General features: G+C 45.1%; 1 protein-coding gene across 2 annotated transcripts in view; it reads right to left on the bottom strand.

Moving 5' to 3' along the window:
* The window catches only part of ADAMTS17 (ADAM metallopeptidase with thrombospondin type 1 motif 17), a 365,163-nt gene that overhangs the window by 222,228 nt on the left and 117,731 nt on the right, over positions 1-25,204 (bottom strand). For both annotated transcript variants that reach the window (XM_030931256.1, XM_030931257.1), the window contains one exon: positions 2,327-2,432. In XM_030931256.1, the coding sequence (XP_030787116.1) occupies positions 2,327-2,432 (106 nt within the window). The remainder of the gene's footprint in view (positions 1-2,326; positions 2,433-25,204) is intronic.

Below are 25,204 nucleotides of genomic sequence, written 5' to 3'. Positions count from 1 at the left end.
AAACAGTCTATAGCTAAAGGGTACTAAAGTGTGTTTGAATCTAACCATTCATCTTTGCAGACCTCCAGTGCAGGGAGGCCAGTGTTTGATCCCGCACACTCGAACAGGTCATCAGGGAGAAAATGGCCCTCTGTATTTTTAATGTCTGATGAGAAAAGACCTCCATGCAGCATGTGTGCGCCCACACATATGTGCAAATGGCACTTAGCATGTGCCATGCTGCTGGATGCTGGCGTGGGACATTGTAGTTCATGTAACTATAGCTCAACTCACCTTATTTAAATTGACCATTCAAAGGCCCATAACAGCTCGGGTGTTGGTAAGTACTCTGATATCCCTGCATCCTCATAATGATTAGGTAATTGATTCTTAGGTACTATGGCATGCTGGTTGGGTCGGTCCCTTGATGGTGGGAAGATGTTTGCCAAACTCATTCTGATTTATGGCTTTTTTCCCCAGCAGATCACTCTTGGATACAGGATTTTAAGAATTCAGATACAATTAATTAACTGCAAATTAATGCAGTTGAACTTCGTTTAAAATGCAGTTGACTAATACAAATGCAGTTGAACTTCATTTAAAAAACAGTATGGGCAAAGAATTGTCACCAGTATTTTTAAAAATAGAGTCAAGATGAGACAACTGTGTACACAGAGACAACTTGTCATCTTGCTTCACCAGGTCCTGGGTCAATAACATGGGATTTCCTCCCTACCCCAGGAAATGCGCATAACATTATTTCCACTCTCTGTTCCTACTCACATCATGACACACAATAGGTAGGGAAAGGCCAACTACCAAACCCCTCTAGAGGAATGGAAACAATTAAGACGGCACTAGATAAACCAAAACAACAACAAAAACATGCAGCCAAAAAAATGGATGAGTCCATGTCCTTCGCAGGGACATGGATGAAGCTGGAAACAATCATTCACAGCAAACTAACATACGAATAGAAAACCAAACACTGCATGTTCTCACTCATAAGTGGGAGTTGAACACTGAGAACACATGGACACAGGGAGGGGAACATCAGACACTAGGGCCTGTTGTGGGGGTGAGGGACTAGGGGAGGGGATAGCATTAGGAGAAATACCTAATGTAGATCACAGGTTGATGGGTGCAGAAAACCACCATGGCATGTGTATACCTATGTAACAAACCTGCACGTCCTGCACATGTATCCCAGAACTTAAAGTACAATTTAAAAAAAAAAAAAAACAAAACAGCAAAAACAGAACAAAACAAAAAGGTCATAAAATCAATTCAGTGGATGTGGACCAGCATTTTAAAAAGTGAACACAATATAAACTCATTAAAAGGCATCACTCATAAACAAACAAACAAAAAGTAAAGCCACAGATACGGCAAATGCTTGAGAAAAACAATTGCTTTTATACTCCTTCTTATACATTGACTTTACTCTCATAAAAACTAGAGTTAACAGTTGAGACCCCAGGCATCTTACTGTGTAGGTCATTAGGAAACCTTTACAGTAAGTTTCCCCCAAGAACTAGATTTCCATTTAATTATGTTCTATTCAATCCAATATAAACTTTTCCACTGTTCTGCATGCTCTGGCCTCCTCAATTTAATTTTCTTTTAAGTTCTTAAGCAGTCATATCACAATCTTTCCTTCAGAGAAACATAAAACAGACATCTACTCTAGGAAAAAGAATAACCCTCAGGCCACAGTTTTAGCATTATCTGGCTTTCTGCCACTTGAGGCTTCCTGCAGGTGATCACAACCTGGGGCCAGCCACTCAACAACCCCTCCAGGAGGTTGCCTCGGACTCCCCCTAAGGCATGCTCTAAGGTTCTATGGTTAATTCATCCTAAAGAGAAGAATCGCTGCATGCAAAGACTCTCATCCACAGCTGTTAATTCTTCAAAACTAAGACACTAAATTCTACATTCAGAAAGTCGGACTTTAGAACTGGCAGAAAAGGAAATGGAAAGTCAATAGTATAAAGACCCATCCCATTATGTGAATAATAGACTTGGAGTGAATCAAAGATCATGCTCAACCCGGAAAGAAGTACAACGAAATAAGGACATCCTGAGAAGAACCTCTTCTCTCTACTCTGTTGGCTTTAGGAATAGATGTGCACATCAAATTAACATTTCAACTCTCCAAACCAATCAGTGCAGTAATCTCGTGGGGTCCCTGAGGGTTGGGACCCTAGTGTACTGACCTGGGTCCTTTATTGCAGAAGCAGCAAAGGCACAGAGCAGCACTGTTTTAGAACTTACAGAATTCAAGTGAAAAATCTGTATTCAAAAAAGGATTGAAAGAAAACAGGACGACACAGAGTCTGATACTTACTTGTGGCCCAGCTCATGGGCGATGGTAAAGGCCAAATTGAGACCATTGTCTTCGGCAAGCACACACTTCCTCTTAGCACTGCACACACCTCCTAAGTAAGCAATTCCTGCAGCAGAGACACAAAACACATCCTCTTCAGAACGTGGGAGGCCCTGGTCTCGCCAGGCAAGTCCGCACGGTCAACATCACGCACGGTCAAAGTCACACACAATTAAGGCAGGCACACTGGGACAATGCTGACTATGAGTCTCAGCCCATATGGGAAGGGTTTGTGAATGATGCTTTTGTGTTCACCCAACAAAAACAATAACCACGGCAAGCATCCATCAGGCATCTAATACGCGTCGGGGGTGTGCTGAGTAGTGTACTCATAGCACCTAACTTAATCCTCATGACCCAGGATGAGGGAAACTGAGGTTTGGAAAGGAAAGGTAACTCTCTCAAGGTCACCTGGATGGGCACCCAGTGCTGGGATCCTACACCAGATCTGTCTAACTTCAGTGCCCAGGGCTGGGACCAAGTGAGGCCAGCCAAGCAAGGTGCCCAGGGTACAAGGTTTAAGAGGCCCTGAGTCTCAGGCAATGCCCCTATGCCCGCACACCCTGAGAGGGAGGAAGCGCCTCCTCACACTGCACATCCCGGGCGTGAGCCGGGGTCTGTGCTGGGTCTCATGGACAGCAAGCCCCGGAAGGCTGTGCAGAATGTTCTGAAAATGCTTCAGGAGCCCTTGAGAGAGGAAGACCCAGAGAAAATGGAGCCAGCGCTGGGAGAGCCAGGGCCTTGATGTCCTCAGTGAGGACTAGCCCATGAGCCAAATGTGTGTCTCCACACACACGTGCTTGCCCCTAAGAACCTCACTCTAAGACAGGAATTCCGAACCATACACACCAGGAGAAATGCAACGCAGGGCAGTGGAGGCTGCGTCCCAAGGATGGGCGGTGTTGGTGGGACAGCAGGCCAGCCACTGCAGGAGCGGCAGGCGTTTTCCAGGGGAGGAAGGTGGCTCTGGCAAAGGGACGCGTGGGATGACACGGGGCCCTTGCATGCCAGCCCCTCTGGGGAATGCTGGGAGGGTGGCCACAGCAGGGGTGGGGAGGGCAAGCCCATGCTGGCCACACTTCTGGGCTCCCCACCACAGCACTCCCTGCACCCAGGAAAGACATGTCTCACCCCGCAGGGACTGCAGGGCTTCTCAACAGGGCCTGCTAGGAAACCTGACATCTGCCCTCCCATGGGCGTTTAACCCCGAGGGCAGTTCCTCGATATGCCCCTGTGTGATATACAAGCGGATGGTGGAATGGGGTGGCTGTAGGAGCTCAGTACTCCCCTGGCTGTGCTGTCACATTGGGCGTGGGTGGGCAGCGGCTCTGCTGGCATAGCACCATGGGGTGGATGGAGGCTAAACACAGCTGGACTCTGCCCATCAGCCCCATGCCCTGGATGGGCTGTGACCACCCAAGGAAGGAGCACCTGCTCTCCACCACGGGCTGTCCCTCTATCGAGCTGCACACTGCTCCATTCCAAGGGCTCCTTCCATGAACTTGCCTGAGATGTCTCAGGAGGGAAGGAGTTGGCAGAGGGCAGGGGAGAATGGGACAGGGGAACCATTTCATTAAAAACGACCCTTCCTCCCTGCTCCCAAAGAGCTAAACCAGCATCCTCTTCGCTGATGTCCAAATCAAACTGGTGCGGAGCTCAGCCACACACAGGGTGGGCCCTCTGATGTGGTGTGGTTCTGTGTTCCCACCCAAATCTCATCTCAATTTGTAATCCCCATGTGCCAGGGAGGGACCTGTTGGGAAGTGATTGGATCATGGGAACAGTTTCCCCCATGCTGTTCTTGGGATAGTGAGTTAGTTCTCATGAGAGATGATGGTTTTAGGAGTGTTTGGCAGTTATTTCCCCCCCTCTCTCCAGCTGCACTGTGAAGAAGGCGCCTGCTTCCCTTTCCCCTTCAGCCATGATTGTAAGTTTCCTGAGGCCTCCCCAGCTACGTAGAACTGAGAGTCAATTAAACCTCTTTCCTTTATAAACTACCCAGTCTCAGGTAGTATCTTTATAGCAGCGTGAAAAAGGACTAATACATCCTCCTTCCTCGTCCTCTCCACGAGGCACAGAGGAAGCTCACATTGCCTGGCTCCACAGAGGTGTGGCTCCAGGGCTCATGTTCCACACACTGGGCCCAGGTACCTCACTGTGGGTCTATTTTTATTTGGAAACATGCAATGTGCTTAGTTAAAAATAAATAAAAGACAAATTAAATGTTATTTTGCCTCAAGATGCTTTTGTGGCCACGTGGATGTCACAACCCAGCAACGCAGACTATTGAAAAGAACAACACCACAACCAGAAAGGATGCAATGTGGTTTCTCAGTACCTTCAAGGTCATTATTCTGGTTTTGTTTAAAAATGTTTTGTGGGTTGCTTTTACAAGTCTACCCGTGAGTAGGTGGAATGCTGCTACATAGCCCTGAAGGTATGTGCACGCGGCCCACGTGGGTTCATGCACACGCTCAGACACACACCCAGCAGTGCCCACCCAGCCCTGGCTGCAGCCTCTCTGGGTCAACGAATCAATTAGAAACAATCAGATCTGCACACCCTGGAGAAGTTGCCTAGGTGAAAGGGGAAGGGAGACAGAGTAAGGCCAGATGTGTTGAGCTTGCTGTCCTGAGTGTGCCCGCCATGGGCTCTGATGCAGAACTGGCAGACCTCACATGCCACACAAACACTTCCCCCTGGCCTCAGCCACACTCAGCATTCGGAGGAGGCAGCCCTGACTTTCCACTCTAATTAGGTAACGTGCAATGCTAGAGGAACAGTGAAGCAAGGAGCCTTCCAATAATTGCATTTTAATTTTTCCAAGGTGCAGATGATTTTTTTTTAACTGGAAAACAAAGAATCAGTTTATTTACAAGAAATGCTCTTGCACAAAGGTGGATTAAGGTCTAATGCTTTTAATGATTTATTCCAATCGTGACCAGCCTGGTCATAAAACTGAGCAAGGAAAAACACATAAAAGAAACAGCTCCTGACAACAGAGCACAAGAGCTGTGTGTTTATGAGATGAGGTGGAAATGCTTAGAATGCACAAAACAAAGTCTGGAGAAAATCCCAGGTTGTTGTAAAATAAGAGCTATGGGGGAATAAACGGTAATTAAGTCATCCAGCTTCAGCAGAAAACAAAGCCCACCACTATTCCATGTTACTAAAAAGAAACTGCAGTCTAGGGAAGACAGAGCCCTGGAGACTCAGAGATGCCCCCACCATCTCAGGCTGCAGAAGGCACCAAGCTAGAAAAACCCACCAAATCCTCATGCTGGTGCTTGTCAAGAAATGAGGAAAAACTAGTTTTCTCTGTATTGATTTATTAAAAACTGCGGTCTGTGACACTACAGTTTAGCAGTCAGTACACTGCTAACTTCAGTGCTGATGCTGTGGAACCTTCCAAGGTAATCGGAATTCCCTTAGGCTGAGGTGAGGCTTTTAGACCCTGCAGTGGTGCTTTCACTGGCTTTCACATCCAGCCTTCTATGATTTAAAATTCTCCACAGATCACAGAACTTATTTAAAACTTTTTAAAAACATCAATTCCACATGTTTGCATAGTTTCTTGTAACAAAAGGGAGACAGAAAGGCAACTGGAATTTATTAGTTGTGCCTCTAAATGGGCAAGACTGCTCGAACACTCAACCCTCCCTTGCTTGGCGAGTATGACTGGTCCCATTTTATAGATGGGGAAACAGAGGCTCTACTACACCCCTGACAACAAGTGTGTGCTTGTGTCCTAAATGGTGGCTCACTCCAACTCTACTATACCCCTGACAACAAACACACTCTTAAAAATATCTGAAACACAGAGGGTAAAAATGAAGGGGTGTGGGTCAGGCGCGGTGGCTCACACCTGTAATCCCAGCACTTTGGGAAGCTGAGCTGGGAAGATCGCCTGAGGTCAGGGGTTTGAGACCAGCCTGGCCAACATGGTGAAACCCCGTCTCTACTAAAAATACAAAACTGGTGGGGTGTGGTGGTGACACCTGTAATCCCAGCACTTTGGGAGGCCGAGGTGGGCAGATTGCAAGGTCAGGAGATCGGCTAACGCGGTGAAATCCCGTCTCTACTAAAAATACAAAAAATTAGCTGGGTGTGGTGGCAGGTGCCTGTACTCCCAGCTACTCAGGAGACTGAGGCAGGAGAATGGCATGAACCCGGGAGGTGCAGCTTGTAGTGAGCTGAGATCGCACCACTGCACTCCAGCCTGAGTGACAGAGCAAGACTCTTTCTAAAACAAAACAAAAACAAGACAAAAAAAAACCATCCAAATTAGCCAGGCATGGTGGCAGGTCCCTAGAGTCCCAGCTACCCCAGAGGCTGAGGCAGGAGAATCACTTGAACACGGGAGGTAGAGGTCGCAGTGAGCTGAGATCCATCACTGCACTCCAGCCTGCGTGACACAGCAAGATTCTGTCTCAAAAAAAAAAAAAAAGGAGGGGTATAATGAGTTCTTCTGAAACCTGGAGCAGCTCATTTAATTTATCCAGAGAAGAGTCTCCCATCCACTAGTTCTGTGACCCATCTTCCCAGCCATGCCAGCGCAACACAGGTGCTCATCTGTCTTCTTTCTCTTCCTTTTCTCAGTAGAAGCATAATTTTTTGGAGAAAACTGGGTGAAGAGGCTTAATTAGTTTCTTTTTCAGTAGAAAACTACATGATATAAGCTCGTAACTCTTTATCTCGGGGCTGATCACTCAATCCTCTCTAGATTGAAGGAATAAACAACAAACAACTGTATAAACTCTGGTTGATGCAGTAAGTTGCTGCATATAAGCCATCTGCAGCTGGTGGCCTTGCTGCCCATTAGTCCAACCTTACAGGGTCTGCCTTTGAGAGAGATGGCTCCATTTTTCCCACCAACTGCTCAACTACCAAACACTGTCACAGTTATTGCTGGAACATCAAGCTGTCAGTCACAAGAAAGCAACTGGCATCTGTCCATACACCAACCATAGTCACGGATATTGAATTGCAGATTCAGGCTCACTGACAAGTCCTTGTGTTCTTGCAAACCTAAGTGGATATGGGTGTGATCTGAACGGGTGAACAGCATTTAGGAGCAAATGTCTTAGAGTCTAGGATGTGACAAAGGAAAACTAACTACAAAGGAATAATAAAGTTGGACCCCTACTTCACACCACATTTAAAATATAAGTCAAAATGAATTAAAGAGCTAAATGTGAGCGCTAAAACTATAAAACTCTTAGAAGAAAACTAAGATGGAAATCTTCCTGACCTTGGTGTAGACAAAGCCTTCTTAGCTATAACATCAAAAACACAAGTGGGGGTGGGAAAATCCTAACCTCTTGCAACAGAAGAGTGGCTGAGGGGGAAGGGGCTGGGATTGAGGTGGGGAGTCACCTTCATTTCTACTGCCAGCCCAAGCAATGAATATGCTGGCACATTCTCCGAGGAAGCCTTCCAGACTTTCCCCTTGGCAATTATGGTTTTCTGTGGACTGGGAGTCATCCAGCAGTTATGACCTTGCAGGCTAACTCTGTGTTGGTTTGTGTGTTATAATGCCATGTGAGCTGTTGCTTTGTGATGGGGTTTCTTGGTTATGGGTCACAGTCAGGAAAGGCTATTTCTGGGCCTTGCTCCCTAGGGTTAATGAGACCACAGCTTAGGACACAGATGTCCTTGGCTTCGGTTTCTCAGGCATCTCCAGGATCCTGGACTTTGGGAGGAGATGCTGTCTCTGGTAAGAGAATCACACGAGTTCCCACAGATGACTCGAGGGTCCCTGGGCTGGAGGAGTCACTCCTACAAGATAACATATTCATGTGTTCTGTGAGTTAAGGGTAAGTGGAGGAATAAACTGGCCCTGGGATTTACAAGTTAGAATCAAAAAGTTTATGCCAACAGTTTGCTCTAGAAACCAAAACACGCCGGGAGGGGGAAGGAAGGAGAAATGCATAAGTGGTGATGTTCAAAAGGCCACAGCCAACTTGAGCCAAGTGCATGGAGATATCATGCAGACTACCCAGAGAAGATGACGCTCATGTCAGCAGGACCTGTCACATGGGAGGGGTTCTCCAGGGAGCAATGTAACATTTGTCAAATCACAGTGTGCCTCTCTTCGGAGAACCCCACAGAGTCTCAGGGGCTTCTGAAACAGGCCCTGATGCCCACCAGAAATGGTCCCAGGCAGGTTCACCTCAGGACATCAGAGGAGCCTTGAAAATCTCTTATCTTCACAACCCCTTTGTCAAGTGTTTCCTGACTGCCTGTATGTGACAGGCCTCGTGCCGGGCAGAGTCTAAGCTGAGCAGGCGCAGGCCTAGGGGAAGCAGCCTCCAGGCCACTGCAGCAAGAGGACAAAGCAGCCGGCAGAAGGATGAGCAGGGATGTTCCAAGCCAAGCACCAGGGCCTGAAGGGTGGGTGATCGGGTCTCTGAAAGACAGCTGCGCCAGTGACCCAGCCCAGATCTGGCCTCTCCAGAGGGCAAACAAGTGGAAACTGGAGAGGAAGCTCCACACTGAGCCGTGCACTCACTGATCCCTGTTCCTCCCTCTGGGTTACCTGTCACAGCTGAGAGCCCCTCACCGAGCCACACCCTCATTCTGACTACTGTCTTGGCAAACTTTCCCAGACCACGGGTGGCTCCCTATGTGGGGAGCACCTGCAGGCAGCACCGTGAATGTAGCAGGTGATGAGCGTCTTTGAGTTCCCTTTCAGGAGACCTCTGGACCTCTGCAGGTACTCCCTGGCCACCAGAGAAGAACCCTGTCTTCCAGCATTTGGCTGCAGGAAACACAACCCCCTGACCAGCCTGCTGGATGGCTGTACCTTAGCAGCACTGCACCGTCACCTGTGTGCAGGTTTTGGTGTGTGCACACGTGAGTGTATGTCTGTAGACGCGGGCATGGCCAGGACAGCCTTCCCCTAACTGGAAGCATGAGGCTGATGCCCACACTCACTCCTACAGCAATGGACCCTAGTGAATTTTGAAAGCTATAACACACTCACATTCTCTATCAACTGCACTGCTTGGCACTTACTTTGGTCAATAATTTTAAAATGAACTTGGCTTAGTCCCACTTCAATGACAGCTTTCAGCCTCCTCTATCTTCTCTCACTGTAAATGTTTCCCCTTTGCTGGTGGGTAGAATGCCCTCCCTCTCCCTAGGGACAGCTGGGGTTTTAGGTGGGGATAAGGCTGAGAAGAAGTGTGATACGTTTTGGCTAAAAATAATCTTCTCCATGTGGGGAATGGGACAACTAAGTCTTCCATGGGGTCAGATATCCCCCAAGGGAATCTGGGAATGAATCAAATCTCCCTTCGGAGTTTCAAATGCAACCTGGAAGGAGGGGCACATTCCTGACTCAGCCTTCCCAAGGCAGCTGTCTGAGGTGTGTGCCTAGAATCATAATCTTTCTCAACATTTCTGTTTGAATCACATTTATTAGAGTAGCCACAGGCAGGGCCATGAGTGAAGGCTGCTAAACTGAGATGACAGCCAGAGCCAGGAAGAAGGCAGAGTAGGGGCTGGTAAGAGCAACCACATGCATTTTAATCATGCTCACTGTTATGAGCTAAACTGTGTCCCCTTGAAATTCAGAGGTTGAAGCCCTAATCTTCAATGTCACTGTATTTGCAGACAGGGCCTTCATGGAGGTAATGAAGGTTAAATGAGGTCAGCAAGGTGGGGCCCTGATCCAACAGGTCTGGTGTCCTTATAAAAAGAAGAGACACTAAAGGTATTTCTCCCTCCCTTTCTCTTTCCCTCTCTCCAAGTGAGCACAAGAGGGCAGGTGAGGACACAGTGAGAAGGCAGCTGTCGACAAGCCAGGAAAGAGATTCCTTATCCCAAACCAGTCCTACTGGCACTGCGGAGTTCCAGCTTCCAGACCCGTGAGGAATAACTGTCTGCTGTGTAAGCCGCCCAGTCTGCAGTATTCTGTAAGAGGAGCTCTAAACAGGCTAATACACCCAGAGTGCACCCTGGGTCCCCACAGAAGTACCTGGGTCCCCTTGCTCACACAGGTAACTGACAAGCGTGGTGACCACCAGAACTCACCATGTTCATTTGCCACACAGCACTGCAGCCACCTAACGCGCCATGGGGTTGGCCTTGATGTTCACAGCATGGTTTAATAACAAAGAATCGACCTGGAAAGCGGTAGGAGCGTCAGGTTGAACTAGTTACAAAAATGCTTGGTAGAGAAGAATGAAAAATATGGTGGAGTGGGGGTGTTCTGTATTTAAAATCATATAACACCTTAGCCAGCTGCACCTGTAGGCAGAGAAGTGCCATCCCTCAGTCATTTAACAATGGGGTACCTTGCAAGTTACAGCCAGGGATGTCCATCAGGAGACACTAGGGCACCGGGACGGGAGGTGAAAGAATCACGACAACATGCGTGTGAGTGATGTGGACCCATTGCTCACATCATCGGCCATTTCTATTTGCAGGAGACTCCCCAGAAGTCCCCAGGCCTTGTGAGATGTTCTAAAAACACTCAAACACAGCCTTGGAGGGAGGAGCCAGTTTTAAAAGACTCTTACAAAAGTAACATACTGCTCGGTCTGAAGAATCGGAGGCTAAAATCATCTCTTCAAGTCCCCAGAAAATCCCAAAGAACTCCAGGGGAAGGTGGTGATGGGCCAGAGAGCTCTGGAAGCTTCCAGGTCTGTTGCGAGCCACACTTGGCACAGAGCAGGCTCTTCCAGGTCTGTCGGGAACCCATGAGCCTCCCCTGGCACACAGTAGGCTCACAAAAAAGGAGCACTGCTGTTGGTTCTGCTTAGCAAATCTTAAGGCAAACCAAGCGGCAACAGGTATTCTGGGTGTGCAGAACCAAATGCAGCAAGCCAGAAACATGTGCTGCTTTTTCTTTTTACCTTGACTCATTCACAAATCACAAATGCACAAGGCCAGAAGACAGAAGGTGCTCATCACTACAAAAGCCCAGGAAGTGGGTACCGGTGCAGAGGGAAGGGGCTGTGGCTGGGACGGGGACCACCTACAGGGCTGATAGACTCTACTGCTTGACCAGGATGCTGGCCACAAGGATATCTGCCTTATAATAACTCATTTAGAGATAAAAGAGTCAGGTCAGGGTTACCCCAGAGGGACTAGTGACCAGAAGGGGGATGAAGAGGACCTGTCTGGCGGCTGATACTGTCTTGTTTCTAGATCCAGGTCATCACTAACCATTACACAAAGCTCATCAGTTTACAAATATTCATTGAACGGTACACTTAGATATACTATCTATATGTAAATTATGCCTCAATTATAATTTAAAAGATAACAAACGAATACACACATGCATGTGAAATAGAAAGAGAAGATGGCCTTGGTTTAAGAATCTGGGAAGAGTCAAGGTCACTGGACAATTTAGATAAGGGTATGTCTTCGGTATATCCAAGGGTCATGGGTTGATGAAGCCTCAGTGGTATGTATTAGTCAAAATCTGCTTTCATCTGCAACACCAGGCTTTACCTGTATTACTTGTATTTCTTGGACCATATGAGCCATTTCTAATTTACCTTTACTGCCTTGCAAGGACTCTTCCAATGGTACATTCTTGAGGCTTGCCTGAAACAACCTTGAAAAACAGCTTCACTCCCTCTCATAGCTGTACTTCTGAAGGATGAATAAAATGCAAGGCCATGCGTGGAAATATTTGCCAAGTTAGAAAAAAAAAAAAAAAAAAGGAAGAAACAAAGAAAGAAAAGCATTCTCAAAACAAGTAACCACACTTCTTGCTAAATGCTTAGCCCAGCAAAGCCCATTCTTTGGGGGATGAAATGTGGACTTTTAGTGAAACCTTGGGACAAGGGTAAGCACTTCCAGTCTGCACATTGTTCTAGACACCTCTCGGGGCCCTGCTCATGGGCTGTGCACAAAGGTCAGCCCAGGTCTCACAGCAGCTCTGGGCACCAGCTCCCGAACACCAGCTTCTGAGTTCAAGTCCATAAATCACTCCCTGGCAGGGCACCACAGCCCCTCCACTAAAGAAGTAACCCAAACATGAGAAGCCAGCCATCATTTGGGTGTTGACTCAACAGTCATGAACTCAAGTCAAACTACCATGACAAGCCCTCCCTTCTGATGGCCCAGGGAAAGCCCTAGGACAATCTCTGCCTTCGCTGACAGGATGCAAAAATGACGGCATTCCATTTTATTACAAAAAAAAAAAAAAAAAAAAGCCTCTTAGAAAAGAATGTTGAGAGCCACACCATGAAGTCAAGTGGACGCTAAGATTACAAAGAGGAAACAGTTGACTCATGGCAGAATCAGTGGCAGGCAAGGAAGATGGCCAGCCTCAGAATTATCGCTAGTGTGGCAGAAAGTGGATGGTACAAAGTCTCAGGCCCCATCTTCAGGGTGAAGTTATGTCCCTGCTCCATGCTTATGGAGGCGGCTCATTACCTGTAGGCTACATTGGGTTTCTGCATCATCTCAGACTACGGAAATAGCATACATGTCAGTGTCTGTCTTTAAAATGTCAAAGGCCGAGAAAAACAAATGTTCTTTACCTTTTAAGCAATTTCATACATTTCCAGGTTGCTTCTATGCCTCTGTGGTGGTCCGCCCCCTGTGTCCTCAGAGCCAGGGGCTCCTGTTTGAACTCTGCTATGGCATTCCCCTGAGGCTGGTCAGCCTGGCTGTCCGATACCCCCCCAAGTCTCAGTCCACACCAATGGGACTCACCACCCCAAACTAAGCCTTCAAGTTTTGTTCAAAAGCTTGCAGTCCTAGTCAACCTCTCTCTTCCCTTCTCCCGCCCAATCTCAGTAATCATCAAGTCCTGCCATTTCCTGCTACTCACAGACTCTGGGATTTCTTTCTTTCTCACTGGTCCCAAGCCCAGGCCTTTGTCATCACCTTAAGCATCATTAGGAAATCTCTGTAGGCATCAGTTTACTTGCCTCTCCCCACTCCAATTAGTCCTAAAGCGTCTGGACTCGAGTGCCTCCTCTCCACTGATTCTCCCCGATCCTGCCCAGAAACACCCCTCCAGGTGCCCAGGTGCCCAGGGCCCATCGCGATTCCTCTGCTGCAGCATGAGCCAGTCAGGTCCTATGAACAAATCTTATGCTAGGCCTCTCTAGGCCAGCTTCCATAACAATTCAACTTACACAGCACAGTGTGGCTTAAACACATCATCAATAAGTTCTGCAAATGAATGAATGCATAGCAGACCTGCCAACCTCATCGTCATAAAACACCATCCTCTGCTGCTTAAGAAGTGGGCTAGAGGCCAGGTGCAGTGGCTCATGCCTGTAATCCCAGCACTTTGGGAGGCGAGGTGGGCAAGTCACGAGGTCAGGAGATCGAGACCATCCTGGCTAACTACGTGGTGAAACCCCGTCTCTACTAAAAATACAAAAGAAAATTAGCCAGGTATGGTGGCGGGCGCCTGTAGTCCCAGCTCACGGGAGGCTGAGGCAGGAGAATGGCCTGAACTCAGGAGGTGGAGCTTGCAGTGAGCAGAGATGGCGCCACTGCACTCCAGCCTGGGTGACAGAGAGAGGCTCCATCTAAAGAAAGAAAGAAAGAAGAGGGCTGGAAGAGGGAGGAGTAAGTAATAAGGCGGCGGCTGCTAAACACTAACATTTGTCAGACACTTACTATGTGTGTACCAGGCCCTGTGCTAAAGATTCCCACGCATGATCTCATTTTATCCACACCACCACTTGGTGAGGTACATACTGTTATTATCCTTGCAGTACTACTGATGAGGAAACTAAGACTCTGAGAAGTCAACAACTCATCCGAGGTCAAACAGAGAATGAGGGGTGGAGCTGGGATTCAATCTCAGGTCTTCAGGGCCAGAGGTCCTGCCCTAAAGCACTGCATCAGAGGCTGCAAGCTGGCAGCCACAGAAGGATTTCAACTGCAGGAATGTTTTATTTGGCCCATTTAGGATTTAAATGAACATTTTAATCAGTCACCAACAATTAAAAATTAGAAGAGCCAGTTGGGCGCAGTGGCTCATGCCTGTAATCCCAGCACCATGGGAGGCCAAGGCAGGTGGATTACTCGAGGTCAGGAGTTTGAGACCAGCCTAGCCAACATGGTGAAACCCTGTCTCTACTAAAAATACAAAAATTGGCCGGGTGCGGTGGCTCACGCCTGTAATCCCAGTACTTTGGGCGGCAGAGATGGGCGGATCACGGGGTCAGGAGATTGAGACCATCCTGGCTAACACAGTGAAACCCTGTCTCTACTAAAAATACAAAAAATTAGCCGGGTGTGGTGGCGGGTGCCGGTAGTCCCAGCTACTTGGGAGGCTGAGGCAGGAGAATGGCGTGAACCTGGGAGGTAGAATTTGCAGTGAGCCGAGATCGTGTGACTGCACTCCAGCCTGGGTGACAGCGAGACTCCGTCCCAAATAAATAAATAAATTAATTAATTAATTTAAAAAGATACAAAAATTAGCGGGGTATGGTGGCCTGTGCCTGTAATCCCAGCTACCTGGGAAACTGGAGAATCGGTTGAACCCGGGAGGTGGAGGTTGCAGTGATTCGAGACTGTGCCACTTCACTCCAGCCTGGGCAACAGAACAAGACATCATCTCAAAAAAAAAAAAAAAAAAAAGTTAGAAGAGCTTACATAAAATGCAAATTGCCTGACTTCTAAAAATACTGAGTAAGTGGAAAATGACAGACTGTTCAATAAATGGCACTGGGACTACAGGTGTCCACAGAGAGATGAATGAATTAAACTCTCAACCTCATGCCAGACACAGAAACAAACTCTAAATAGATGAAATACACAAGCATGGAAACAACTTCGAATCTGTCAGAAGAAAATGTAGTGGGATGTCTTTATGTTCCCAGAGTAGTAAAGATTTTTTAAAACAAGAAACAGGAAGTGAAAATCATAACAAAAAAGATTGAGCTATTTAGCTAAATCCATACTGAAAACTTCTATGTGACAAAAGGTACCATAAACAAAGTTAAAGACGAAGAAAACACACAATGAAGACATTTTCAATTCCTAAAACCAAAGATTTAAAAAGATATCCAACTTACCTGGGCAGAGAACTGAGAAATAAAATCACAAGAAGACATCAATTCACACCCGGCATGTGGACAAAACATAGAAAATTCTGGCAATAACCAGCAAGGTTATCAGGATCAAAGACTCCCAGATGCTATTAAAGAGAATATAAATTGGTATACTGGCCATTTTAGGAAGTAATTTGACCCACTGAGAAAGGCTGAAAGGTGTGCAGAAGAGGGGAAGTGGTTATATCCTGCAAAGCGGCAGTTCACCATCCAGGCTGCACTTCTGCACTTCCGTGCTGTTGTGCCCACCCACCTGTCCCTGCTGAGAGGAATCTCAGTAGCCTCTGATGTGTACGCACACATACGTACACATGCATGTGCATGTACCACCACCCCACGAAGGGATGCTATTATCATCCTCATTGACACATGGGGACACCGAGGCACCACGAAGGTAAGCAAATCCCCCAGACCATGCTGCAACCAAGTAGAAGAACCCGCTGAACCCAGCCAGTCTGGCTGCTGATCCCCTGTAACGGCAGCAAAGGTAAAGAGGACTCTGCCCCAGGGACTGTACGGCAAGCCTGGCAGACAGACTCATAGTCAGGCCCATTCACAGTGCATTCCAGGGAAGAGAGGAGAAGCCTGCCAACTACCATTCAAAGTCCAGGGAGTTTCCTATTAAAACACAAACTAACAAGGCTCGCACACAGATGTCTTTAACCCTTGAGACTGAAAAGTTAACATGCATGCGTGTATTTCTTGCAACAAGATTTATAGCTTTCATCGAATTTCCAAAGGGATCCACAACCTCAAAAAGGTTAAAAACACTAAACACAGAAATCCCAGAGTGTAATCAAAGACATTCCCTAGGAAGAAAGTCCTCTCTGATGAGTCAAGTCAGACCAAAAGATCCCGGGAAAACTATCCTCCAGCCCTTGGGGGTTACCCAGGCATTCCTCAGAAGGTGATAACCAACAATGCTTTGTAGAATGTGCTTTTCATTGCCAGATCTCAACTAACTGACACATAGAAAACATGAGGAAGGGTCTGACATTATTCACCAACAATGTCACTTGTAAAAGAGCAGCCAAATTGACTCTTTGTTATGCCTGGGGCTGGGGTGGGGTGAGGTGGGAAGCAGCCAAGGTAATACATAGGATGACATGTACATCTTTGTCAATTAGGTACATACATTTAATTTAGAAAGCACCCTAAGTTAAGCATCCAATTTAATTTAGCCTGTAATTGTAAAGAATGTAAAAATGAAAGGAAAAAAACCGCTGAGGGATATGCACATATCCACAGTCTAACACATATATGATTTACAAAGGTATACTCTTGAGTGTGTATATATAAAATACAAATTTTAAAAAGAAACCACTCTATTCTGTTTGGACAAGGTCACTGCCTGTTCCCTGGTCCCAGTTGCAGGGCCTTTACTGTATCTTGGTATGTTTAACTGGTTGCATGAATTGAACATGGAGATGGAGATGACGCAACAGAGTATATGCTGACAATTTTAACAAGCTGTCTTTGTTTTCTGCAAATTAGTATTTCTAAAAACTGGATTTGTTTTAGGTTGATAAGAGGAAAAACATGATATAAAAGCCATTTGTTGATTGTGTTCTCCATTGGATGGATACTGACAAATCACCATGATTGCTCAGAAAATCAATGTCAACATCCACTCTGTCAGAGTCTAAGACCAAAGAAGCATTTACTGCTTCCTCCTCGTCCACAGTACATACACCACACACACCCTGGGAACATCCCATGCCAGTGCCCACCAGCATGGGAACAGAACAGAGCTGTGTTATTTTCCTAAATCATTCTCAATCTTGGTCTAACATAAACAACCCACCAAACAAACAAAACTTGGAGACAAGGCAGGAGAATCATTTTAAAATGGGATCCAAGACCTGAGATGCAAAGCAACAGCCTGCCCAGATCCTTCTATTCTTCCTATCCCTTCCAAGACTGGTCCATGCCAGCATAACCTTTGAGCATCAAACATCAGGAGGTCTGTGTGCCTCAGCCCTGTCAAGGGGCAGGTTTCTCCTTTGCCCTCTCCTGCACCTGGGAGCAAATGCACTACCTGTAGAGAAGGGCCATCCGGCACCTGCCCCAGCTGGGACTCCTGGGGGTCAGATAGACGTGCTGAGCCCCTACATCAAAGTCATTACATGTTTTAGTTTTGTTCCATTGTAGCTCTTTTGTTCCCTTTTCTGATGATTTTACAAAAGAAAGCAAGCTGCTTAGAAGGCCCTGAAAGTGAGGAGGGGCAAGAAAGATGACTAGTTACGGAGGGTGAGGGTTGCTTTTGTTTTGTTTGTTTTTTGCCAAAAAAGCCTGGATAGATGATCTCAGTTACCTGGTGCTCTCCTAAATGGAACCCCAGAGTACCTCCCATGTGGAAGAGTCCCTGGATTTTCCCCCACCCCACCTTCTCCCCCTTCAGCCATGTTGATGACAGAGAAGATAGGAACTTAGAACCCATTTCTCATTGGAGAGGAAAACTTGTCATCCGGCTTTGCGAAGAAGGTTCTACCTTATGCTCATCGCACATTATCTTTGCTATGTGCTAAGATATCATATTTAAAATGCCAAAAAAGGAACAAAAGACAGAAATGTAAAATACTTGAATGAATGAGCTTGTATTATAACATTAATATTATCGGGAGTATCTGCTTTCCAGGCGGATGTGATTCACTCATTATTCTAGTCCTGCTGTAGTCCTTTGTAATTTGTAGTAATTATGTAATTGTGGTAATTATGCTTTTTTTCAATTAAAAAAGTATAAAAATAAAAAACTTGAAAAGGCAAATAAATTTTTTTAAAGGAATAAAATGGGATCCATCCTCCAAGACTATCTTCTGGAGGAGTATGGGACTGCACATGCACTTTTATTGGCCACATCTTAATGGTATTGCTGACCTGGCCATGCTCTACTCTTCCTGGCACTGGAAATCACAGAATGTTCTAGTTTCACATGCTCAGCCCACCATCCACGTAGGAGGCTGAAATCATTTCTTAATGGCACCTGTATTATGTTCCTTAGCTATTCATCCCAATTCCAAATACGCGCAAGCAATATGGCAGATTTCCTCTGAGACGGTCCTCGATTATCACTGTGAGAACAATGACACCATGAAGGAGTGAAGCTTTGCTGTTGCACTGTCCCATGACAAGTTCATTACTGCCCTGCAGAGACAATTCTCTTTTAGGAGGAAAGAACTGCCCATTCTGCTCCACTGTCCCATAGATCTTTTACACCTCCATTTGGTATCGTGAAATAAAGACTAATTCCAACCCTCTCAATACAGAATCTCCCATCCAAAAGCATAACAACCCAAGAATGTGGACTGCTATTTCCTGCCCCCTGCACTGTGCCCAGCAGGCTCTGGCTACAATCAAATGCAGCCCTCGTGCCTGCGTCTAGAATGCAGTGGCAATACTAAATCAGACGGACTGGCAAGACCAGCAATTAAACCAGAAGTTGGTGAAGCAAACTTCCCAAAGTGAAGCAAGATGCTGATGTGGAAGATCAGCTGCTCGTGAGACGAGGTGACGATTTTCCTGAACTCTTTGTTAGATTTCATGTCTGGATCTCGTCTGGAACATCTACCAAATGGATTAGGGCCGAATGTCTGGCATTCTGATAACTCCAGTCCTGTAACTGTCCCACTGTCATAGCAGAAGGAACCTCACTGCTAGCCTTGATTTCAGTATGACTGATTCTCCTTCATTATCTGAGTTTGTGCACTACAGACAACTCCATGCGGAGTCTTTGCATGGCCAACAGAGAACTTGACAGCCCCTAAGATACCTGCCCTGGTCACTGCTGCCCTTGGGTAACAAGTTGGCCTTCTGGCTGATAGTCAGGGAAGTCTCAGGCTGGCCTGGCCTAAGTGACTCAGTCAGCAGACCCTGAGTGTCCTTCTTGGTCCTTCCCAGGTGTAAGGATGATCCACAAGACCCCTGGGCTGCTCTGCAGGTAAGGGCAAATGGGCCTCTGCAAAGGAAGCTGCTAGTGCATTTCCCTTCTCCTGCTTGAAGACATAGGTATCAAAACATCCTGCTGCTGGCAGGATGGCCAGCAACCTCCAAGACTCCATTTGCCTGAGGATGAATAACTCAGATTCAGAGTTTGGGTGTTGCCGACTCTCCCCAGAAGAACCAAGACTGTGCTTACAAGAGCAGAGCTGACTCGGGAGTCACTGTTCCTAACATATCCTCAGCTCCCTTGGCCATTCTTGGGAATGTAAGCCACAGGGAGATTATCTTTGTGTCAGCAGACTCTGAGCAGGGGTGAGAAGGGCAGGTTCTGGACTGGGGTCTGCATTTGAGTTCCTCTCTGCCACTTCCCACCTGGGTGACTATGGCAATTGTTTAATCTCCCCAAACCTTGTGCCCCCTTTTGTAAGATAAAATTAACACCTACCTCATGGAATTGAGGATTAAATGAATAATGAGAGAGAAGTACTGTTCAGAGTAAACCCTGAACAAATACTATGTAACACCACAATTAGTTTGACCAACTCCAATTTTTTTCTTAAAGTTTAACGAAAGGTATTTATCAAGCCAAAACTGCCAAAAGGCACAGGGCAATTTCACAATGATTGGCTGTTTAGTTGCCAGTGTAGAGGCAGTGAACCTCTAAATGCTTTTATCAGCATGACATCTGGAAAGCTGAAGAGAGAACAGCAAACAGCTGGGGGCTGGGAAAACACCACCTTCACCGGCACCAGATGCCACTCTCTTTATCTGCACTGGGGGCCAGGACAAGGTTGGCCACAAGAAGATGCCAGCAAATTACAACATCTGGAACTGCACTGTGCCTACTTACCTTTGCTCTCCTTGCCTGACCTGGATTTTGCACTGACTCCCTTTAAAGACAAGCTCATGGAATGCTTCTTCCCAATGCTGACACCTGTCCCAACAGTCTGCTGTCTACCAAGCTACCGGGATGCTTTATCCAGAGGCCTATGGCGCCCACCTTGGTTAGGTCCTGACGTTCCAGGCCCACCTAACAACTCACCCTTGCTCATCAAGGAGAAAGAGAACTCTTTATAAAACTTTTTCAGATTTTGAGATAGGTGAATTTGTAATAATTAAATAACAATATTTTACTAAGATTAGATTCAAAACACACATTGAATGCCCTTCTTGGAAACATCGCATGTTCTTCTGTTTTCTGAGGTCAGGGTGCCTTCCTGCTCTAGATTTCCTATGCATTTAATCAAACACAAGTCTAAAAATAATAAAATTAGTTTCCTGAGGCTGAAAATGCTGTTTTCAAAAGGAAAAGCTGATATTAAATTTATAACTAGACAACAGGGACATGGGACATGGATTTGTGTTTCAGCAACATCTTTCTGATAGGGAAAAAGAAACAGGATGCTTCATGTTCCACAATATAAAATTCCTGTGTTTCCCACCAAAATGTCATCTGGGACAAGGTAGGGAAGGAATACTGTTTTTAATAAGTGGTACTAGTACAACTGGATATCCACATGCAAGAAAACGAATTTAGACCCCTACTTCACATCACACACAAAAATTAACTCAGAGTGGATCACAGACCTAAATGTAAGGGCTGAAAATATAAAACTCTTAGAACCACTTTGGGAGGCCAAGGCAGGTGTATCACCTGAGGTCAGGAATTCGAGACCAGCCTGGCCAACATGGGAAAACCCCGTCTCTACTAAAAATACAAAAAAATTAGCTGGCCGTGGTGGTGGGTGCCTATATTCCCAGCTACTCAGGAGGCTGAGGCAGGAGAATTGCTTGAACCTGGGAGGCGGAGGCTGCAGTGAGGCAAGATTATGCCATTGCACTCCAGCCTGGGTGCCAGAGCAAGACTCTGTCTCAAAAACAAACAAAAAACAAAAACTCTTAGAAAAAAAAACATAAAAGCAAATCTTTGTAATCCTAGGTTAGGCAATGATTTTGTAGCTATGACACCAAAAGTATAAGGGATAGGAAATGACTACATCAAGGTTAAAATTTTTTAAGCTTCAAAAGATACCATCAAGAAAGAGAAAAGGTTCCCACAGTGGGAGATGATATTTGCCAATCATCTATCTGATAAGTGACTTTACCTAGAATACATGAAGAATCCTTAAAAGTCTATACCATATATTTTGAAACAGCTAAAAGAGAAGAAGGAAAAAAGGAGTGATTGAATGACTGACTGATTAACGGGAACTCACTGTGGAGTGCTGGAGTGCAGTGGTGAAATCAGGGCTCACTGCAGCCTCAACCTCCTGGGCTCAGGTCATCCTCCCACCTCAGCCTCCCAAGTGGCTGGGACTACAGGTGCAGACCACCATGCCCAGCTAATTTTCTGTAGAGAGAGTGTTTCACCATCTTGCCCAGGCTAGTCTCAAACTCCTGGGCTCAAGTGATCCGCCCACCTCAGCCTCCCAAAGGGCTGGGACTGTAGGCGTGAGCCACTGCACTCGGCCAAACAGAGGATTTTAAATTTTCTCATCACAGGAAATTATAAATATTTGAGATGACAGATATGCTAACTAGCCTGATTTGATCATTCCACAATGTAACATGTACTGAAACACACTGTACCCCATAAATATATACAATTATGATTTGTCTTTTAAAAATAAAACTCTTGGAAAGAATCCAACACCACCTCTCAGCAAAAAAAAAAATTCCTCCAACTCAATAAAAAACAAACACAATTTTTGAATGGGCAAATGATCTAAATAGACATTTTTCCAAAGCAGAAATACATGTGGCCAATAAGCATAGGAAAATATGTTCAACATCAGCCATTAGAGAAAGGCAAATCAAAACTACAATAAGATACTACTTCACACCCACCAGAATGATTATAATCAAAAAGATGGGTGTTGGCAAGAATGCAGAGAAAATGGAATCTTCCTACATTCTTAATTGGAATGTAAAATGATGTAGACACTCCCCATAGGAAAAGAGTAAGAGTTTGGCAGCTTCTCAAAATATTCAACCTAGAATTACCATCTGATTTAGGCAATTATATTCCTAGTCATACATACGAAAGAACGGAAAACGTGTCCCCATAAAATCTCATACATGAATGTTTATGGAAACATTGTTCATAATATCAAAAAAATGGAAAGAACTCAAATATGCATCACTGAAAGATAAGCAAGCAAACATGTATATGTACATCTAAACATGTACATGCAATGGAATATGATTTAGCAAAAGGAATGAAGTTCTGATACATGCCAAAACAAGTATGATGTTCTGATACATGTTAAAGCATAGATGACCCCTGAAAGCATTATGCCAAAAATGAAAAGAGTCAGACACAAAAGGCCACATACTGTATGATTCTGTTTAGATGAAATGTCCAGAACAGGGAAATCCATAGTAGCTTAGAGGGTAACTGGCGCTTGGGGACAAGGGTGTTGATAGGAAATGTGGAATGACTTCTAACGAGTACAGGGTTTATTTCTGGGGTGATAAAAATGTTCCTAAATCAAATTACGGTGATGGTTGTGTAATTCTATAAATATACTAAAAACCACTGAAGTACATAGCTTAGGCAGACTTTATGGTATGCAAATTGTACTTCAAGAAAGCAGTTTTAAAGATGTCATAAAGCATGCAAGGTCAAAATTTTCTTAAAAGCAATGTTTTTTTTTCCCACTTATAAGAGTATAACACTTGAGTAGATACTCTCAAGAACACCGAAGAACTTAAAATAGGAAAATCGCCACCACTCATAACTCCATCCCTATATGAGAGAACGTTATTGTCCTCAGACGGGGCTTTGTCTATCTCAAACCCAGTGTTTGATCCCAGTTTGAGGCAAACTGCCTCCCAGAGCATCCAGAGACCCTGGAATTACATCTTCTAGTTGGGCTCACTCAAAGTCTTCACATGGACAAGGAGCATTTATGGCAACTTCAAGGAGAAAGCACAACAGCTTCACGCTCAGGAGATGGCAAAGGAAAGAATAATTCTGACTGTTCCGGGTAAAAGTAAAAGGCCCATTCATCTGACCTGGGAATGCTGGAAACCTGGAAGCATTCAGAAGTCCCAAATGCTCCCTTGATGCAAAAAGATACAAACCATTCATTCGTCTAGTTCCTTTTCTTCCTTTAATCCTTTCTACTTTCCACTGAGCATTCTTTATAACAAGTTTTAAAATAATATGTGCCAAAACTGCCACAAGCACTTTACATCTGTTACCCCACCACAATTTTATGAGGTAGGTACAATTTTATTATTCCCATTTTACAGAGTAGGAAAATGAGACCTCACATCCTAGGCTCATGTCTATTCTTAATGCATCATCATGGTACCTTCTGATGCATGAAGTCTCATCACCAATTCATCCACTCATTTATTTATTGAACAAGAAGCATGAATCTGAAAGTCTGGCCTTAGACACTCTTCATAATGGACAGCAGACACGTCGATGTCAGGCGTCCCTATCAGCACACTCCCCAGCAAGGGTCAGACTAACGCTCGAAAAATGGGAAACATTCAGTAGTCTGAGATTTCACCAGTGCCTCCTGTGTCTTTTTTGTTCAACTGAAATAAATCCATCCTAAGTGGGGTGGCAGCAGAAGCATATGCTTTTCTTGTCTTTGCCCTCTTTCTTCCTTTCCCCCCAAACCATTCATTGTGAAAATATTCAAACATAGAAAAGTAGAAATAACACTAACATGATCGGCTCTATTCCCTCCACTTAGATGCAACAACTGATAATATTTTCTCCCATCTGCTCTACCTCACTATTTTTTATTAGGATATAATTCACACACCATTAAGTTCACCCCTCTGAAGTATATGATTCAGTGGTTTTAGTACATTCACAAAGTTGTATAACCATCATCATGACCTAATTTTAGAAGATTTTCATCACTCTTATAGTTAGGGTGATGAAAGATGTGAGATCACACTCCACTTCCTCCTCCCCAAGCCCCTGGCACCCATTAATCTACTTTCTGTCTCTGTGCACTTGCCTCTTCTGGACACTTCACCTAAACAGAATCATACCATATGTGGCCTTTTGTGACTGACTTCTTTCACTTAGCATAACGTTTTCAAGGGTCATCCATGTCACAGCAGGTAATGTTAGTACTTGTTATTGTCAAATAACATTCCACTGCATGGATATTCCACAACTGATGCATCCACTCATCAACTGATGGACACTTGGACTATTATGCATAATGCTACTGCAATTATTCATGTACAAGTTTTTGCATGGACATATGTTTCCAATTCTCTTGGGTACCTACTTAGGAGTAAAATAGCTAGCCATAAAATAACTCTATGTTTAATTTCTTGAAGAACTGGGAATATGGTTCTTGATTTCCAATTTAACACCACCAGTTTGATGGGCAAACACTTATTTTTTTTTTTTAAGCAGTGAGACCTACAAGATGCTCACAAATCTTCTCAATTAAATAACACAATTAGATTCTTGATATACACAAAAATATGCTGGAAGTGTTTAATGCCCAACAAAGCTATGCCAATAAACTTCAGTATTTTTTTTTTTAAACAACAGTGACACATTTTGTCTCACTGCCTGTAGACTCTTGAGTCCTGCATAGCATATGTGTGTGTGCTTTAAGGAGACAAAAGATTTTGCTACAGTAGTGGACAGCTCACAGAGTCATATAAGGTGGTAATCTGTACTATTTGTACAAACTATATGTGAATAAAGTCATTCTGAATGGTCAGCCATTGGGAAATTTTATTCTATAATACTTATTGTTCTTTTGGAGTAACAAACTCTGCCCTGAGATAACAGAGGTTCTAATATACTTCTGCCTCCCTTTAATGACAACTACATGAGTGCTCCCTTGCTCTAAAATCAGCCATACAC

The sequence above is a fragment of the Rhinopithecus roxellana genome, chromosome 5 (genome assembly GCF_007565055.1).
Source record: "Rhinopithecus roxellana isolate Shanxi Qingling chromosome 5, ASM756505v1, whole genome shotgun sequence".
NCBI lineage: Eukaryota > Metazoa > Chordata > Mammalia > Primates > Cercopithecidae > Rhinopithecus > Rhinopithecus roxellana.
The sequence above is the reverse complement of the archived record's forward strand: the minus strand, read 5'-3'. Positions and strand labels throughout refer to the sequence as shown.